General features: G+C 48.0%; 1 protein-coding gene across 1 annotated transcript in view; it reads right to left on the reverse strand.

Moving 5' to 3' along the window:
- LOC311309183 (ryanodine receptor 3) overlaps positions 1-5,000 on the reverse strand; it is a gene marked incomplete at both ends in the record, with an annotated part of 138,859 nt that overhangs the window by 16,825 nt on the left and 117,034 nt on the right. Inside the window, 6 exons of the mRNA XM_084438362.1 lie at positions 1-26; positions 1,129-1,233; positions 1,366-1,494; positions 1,633-1,721; positions 1,812-1,892; positions 3,195-3,212. The exon at positions 1-26 is cut by the window's left edge and continues 56 nt beyond it. Of these exons, the coding sequence (XP_084294488.1) occupies positions 1-26; positions 1,129-1,233; positions 1,366-1,494; positions 1,633-1,721; positions 1,812-1,892; positions 3,195-3,212 (448 nt within the window). The remainder of the gene's footprint in view (positions 27-1,128; positions 1,234-1,365; positions 1,495-1,632; positions 1,722-1,811; positions 1,893-3,194; positions 3,213-5,000) is intronic.

Consider the following 5,000-nt stretch of genomic DNA (forward strand, 5'->3'; position numbering starts at 1 on the left):
TTCAACAGCTCTATCTGGCTGGAGTCCTGTGGGGGGGGAAGAGACGACATAAACGACTGCGGTGACACATCCCTCATGACTGACATGTTAAGATCTCCCTCACCACCATGACTGACATGTTAAGATCTCCCTCCTCACCACCATGACTGACATGTTAAGATCTCCCTCACCACCACCATGACTGACATGTTAAGATCTCCCTCACCACCATGACTGACATGTTAAGATCTCCCTCAGCACCATGTCTGACATGTTAAGATCTCCCTCACCACCATGACTGACATGTTAAGATCTCCCTCACCACCATGACTGACATGTTAAGATCTCCCTCACCACCACCATGACTGACATGTTAAGATCTCCCTCACCACCGCCATGAATGACATGTTAAGATCTCCCTCACCACCATAACTGACATGTTAAGATCTCCCTCACCACCATGTCTGACATGTTAAGATCTCCCTCACCACCACCATGACTGACATGTTAAGATCTCCCTCACCACCATGACTGACATGTTAAGATCTCCCTCACCACCATGACTGACATGTTAAGATCTCCCGCTTGCTCTCTCAGTTGTCTGTGTCCATGGCATTTGGTGAGATCACTGTCCCTCTCAGAGCGTTCTGTCGCTGGTAGCCCCTGATCCGTACCCCCCCGCCCCAACCCCCCCCCAAACCCCCTCCACCCCCCACCGAGCCGCTCCATGTCCTAAACCATCTGTCAGCCCCCGGCCTACTGTCGTACGGCGTACGGCGAGCAGACTGCTGACTCATTCCGGGACCTTCCGCCGGAACCCCAGATCCCAGCACGCTGTAAATCTAAGCAGAGGCTTTCAGCGACCCGCTCCGTCAATCTGACAAGAGTCCGGCGGCGGAGACGACGGCGCCAGAGACTTGGGGGCGGAGCCAGCCTGGGTTTATGGAACTAACAGAGGATATGAGACGGGCTGCAGGGGTCATGTGACCTCTCAAATTAGAGTAAAGGACTCTGGTCACCTTGTCCCAGAACCGTCTCTAAGCCAAGAGAGACCTCTAGTGGCTGAAGGCGGTTTTGTCTTCATATTGTGTTCCATTCCAGACTTTCTAAAGTGGTGGTTCGCTAGCGAATGCTTGGGAGCCTGTTTACCTGCGACAGCTTCATCTGCATGTTGGCGAACACATGCAGGAATCCCACTACTGCGTCCCACAGTCTGCTGTGGGCTAGGCTCTGCTGGTTCCCAATGCACGGACCCTGTGGACACAACACAATTAGTACCATATCATCCACGTGACCCATATCCTCTACCAAATACTGAGGCGTTACCAAGATCGGTCCATATTGTGGTGGCGCTTGTAGTTTTGGGAGAGCAGAGTGCTCTTGTACCTGGATGTACTCGGTGAGTGAGTTGAAGATCTGCTTGGCCACGGCCAGAGCCTTGGAGAAGTTCCTCTGGCCTGCTTCGTCCATCACGTCTTTACCAGAGTAGTACCAGTAGAAGTCACTGATGGATTCCTGGTGTAAACCGACAAAGTCACACAAATCGAGTGTGTTCCCGTCTATTAGTGTGTCTTCGTACTATGTGTGTGTTTGTGTGTGTGTGTGTGTGTGTGTGTGTGTGTGTGCATTTGTGTGTGTGAGACAGTGTTTCACCTGCAGTCGGAGTAGGTAGTCCACCGTGCTGATGATGATATTCACCGTGGTGGTATTCCCTGTCTGAGTCCTCAGGAAGTTCTGGAAGTCTGGGAAAAGAGAATAGGTCAAAGGTCAACAGATTGTAAGACTAGCCTATGGTTTATATGAATCATCTGACGCATATCAGATCCACCTACCGTTGTTGTGACCCTCACAGAGCAGTTGCAGAAACCTAAACAGATCCTTAGTGAACTCGTCGTTCTGCAGTACCTTGGAACCTGGGGACACAGGAGACCAGATTGACGACTGTCCCCTTTGGTTGTGGGAAGGTCAGAAATCAGACCCACCCACCCCCACCCCTATCCCCACCCCCCCACAAGCCTCAAACACAGCCAGGCACCATCGCCAGTATATCTCTCTGACTGTAATGTAATGGTAATGTAATAAATTCCCCGCAAAAGCTACAGTACTGTCTAGATGTCAAGCTGTGACAGCAGGCTTTCCCTTGATACGTATAATATACGGCACGGCATGTGGCTGCCCATATCACTATAGAGGCTAGCTACAGCACACACTACAGAATCTATAAGACAACAATCTATAAGACATCTATAAGACAAAACTGATCAATAGGAATAAAACGGCACTACAGAGCTTTGTTGTCTTGTACTTAGGCTACAAGCAAAGCTTTGGGAATTTTATTCTTATTACCGATCTACTTAATTAGATATTGGTTAGTGACATCGACATACAAACACATACAAGATCTCACACAGACAACAAGCACTAACTCTGTATAGAAGAAGAAGTAGGAGGAGAGAGAGAGAGAGAGAGAGAGAGAGAGAGTCAGTTTGGGGAGGGGGGGATGGATGTTGGCTAATGCAGCAGACAGTCTGTCCAGATGTCACTGGAGAGCATGCATGCGTGCCTTCAAGACCAGAGCAAGTATGGCTGTATTCAAGTCAAGAGGAGGGTAGAGGAGGGGAGGAGGGTTAGAGAGAGGGGCTGGGGAGAGGAGAGAGAAGCTGTGTTCGGAATCGCTCCCTATTCTCTATATTGTGCAGTATACAGGGCGTCAGCCATTTTGTTTGTAGTGTCCGAATTCTCCACAGAATTTTCGTTCCCTATATAGTCCACTATTTATTACCCACAATTCACCTTGATTTCCAGGGAACAGCGCATATACCCTACATTTTCTCCGTTCCCTAGGTAGTTCACTACATGATGAACCCCATATAGGGAATAGGGAGTGAGGGAACGAGGGAGCGATTCGGAACACAGATAGAGAGAGAGAAACAGAGAGAGAGAGAGAAAGAGAGAGAGAAAGAGAGAGAGGGAGAGAGAGAGAGGGTGAGAGAAAGAGAGAGAGAGGGAGAGAGATAGAGAGAGGGAGAGAGAGAGAGAGGAGAGAGAGAAAGAGGGGGTTGAGGGAGGAGGGTTGGGGGGGCTGGGGAGAGGAGAGAGAGAGAGAGAGAGAGAGAAGGGGGGGGGGGTTGAAGGAGGAGGGGTCTGGGTCTGCACTGTGAGCAACCAGGGTGGCAGGACTGCGAGGATGAGTAGAATCTAAACCAGGTATTTACCCCGCTCGCTCACGTTGACTGCGACCGATGAGTTATAAAAGATGATAAGAGGAAAACAAACAAACAAACAAAGCAGACATAAGCAAAGGAGAAGACGTTGAGTTTCCGTCAGAGGTAGGAACAAGAGAGAAGAAGAGAGATACTATTATTATCACTTTTTTTTTCCGGCTATAGGGACATATAGACATGCTCTTATAGAAGTGAGTCTCTCTGGTCCTCGTTCTGCACAGTTTGGGCAGTTTGGTGTTGGGTTCGGGAGGTGAGGAACAGTACAGGACTTACAGTCACCATCACTTATGCCTGGTCGTATGGGAGGGTGAGTGAATGGGTTGGAGTATGCTGGAGAACATATCCATTTCACTGTATGTCCTACATGTGGCGTCTGTAAGATCCAGAAGGGTCACCTGTAGTCTGTTTGTACGATACTAAGTCCGGACAACGTTGAGATTTGGTTCTGATGTAGGTGTCTACAGTATTACTGACCGACAGACAGAGCTCAGACAGGACATACAGACATACGGTAGCACAGGCTCACCTGCGGGATGGGACGCGCCGACGCAATGACATACATGACACACGTGACGCATGTGACGTGTAGATGGGCTGTTCCATCACGAAACAAAAAAGGGGCGTGTGTGTATTCATGCTAATGCTGCACCATGTGTCTTGTCGGCCAATCGCAGGCCCTTCTTCTAATATGGAAAGAGGCATGGGCCAATCGTTAGCCGGTGGGAGGGTCGATGGTCCCCTCGAGGCTGCTGTTATTGCTTGCGCTTCAGCGTCCTTCTGAGGTAGAATGGCTCGGGTTTGTGGTTGAAGAGTGTTGTAGTTCTATCTGAGGTAGAAGTCTGTGGTTGAAGAGTTGTAGTTCTATCTGAGGTAGAAGTCTGTGGTTGAAGAGTGTTGTAGTTCTATCTGAGGTAGAAGTCTGTGGTTGAAGAGTGTTGTAGTTCTATTTGAGGTAGAAGTCTGTGGTTGAAGAGTGTTGTAGTTGAAGAGTGTTGTAGTTCTATCTGAGGTAGAAGTCTGTGGTTGAAGAGTGCTGTAGTTCTATCTGAGGTAGAAGTCTGTGGTTGAAGAGTGTTGTAGTTCTATTTGAGGTAGAAGTCTGTGGTTGAAGAGTGTTGTAGTTGAAGAGTGTTGTAGTTCTATCTGAGGTAGAAGTCTGTGGTTGAAGAGTGTTGTAGTTCTATTTGAGGTAGAAGTCTGTGGTTGAAGAGTGTTGTAGTTGAAGAGTGTTGTAGTTCTATCTGAGGTAGAAGTCTGTGGTTGAAGAGTGCTGTAGTTCTATCTGAGGTAGAAGTCTGTAGTTGAAGAGTGTTGTAGTTCTATCTGAGGTAGAAGTCTGTGGTTGAAGAGTGTTGTAGTTCTATCTGAGGTAGAAGTCTGTGGTTGAAGAGTGTTGTAGTTCTATCTGAGGTAGAAGTCTGTGGTTGAAGAGTGTTGTAGTTCTATCTGAGGTAGAAGTCTGTGGTTGAAGAGTGTTGTAGTTCTATCTGAGGTAGAAGTCTGTGGTTGAAGAGTGTTGTAGTTCTATCTGAGGTAGAAGTCTGTGGTTGAAGAGTGTTGTAGTTATATCTGAGGTAGAAGTCTGTGGTTGAAGATTGTTGTAGTTCTATCTGAGGTAGAAGTCTGTGGTTGAAGAGTGTTGTAGTTCTATCTGAGGTAGAAGTCTGTGGTTGAAGAGTGTTGTAGTTCTATCTGAGGTAGAAGTCTGTGGTTGAAGAGTGTTGTAGTTCTATCTGAGGTAGAAGTCTGTGGTTGAAGAGTGTTGTAGTTCTATCTGAGGTAGAGGTCTGTGGTTGA

The sequence above is a fragment of the Borostomias antarcticus genome, assembly GCF_949987555.1.
Source record: "Borostomias antarcticus genome assembly, chromosome: 5".
Classification (NCBI taxonomy): Eukaryota; Metazoa; Chordata; class Actinopteri; order Stomiiformes; family Stomiidae; genus Borostomias; species Borostomias antarcticus.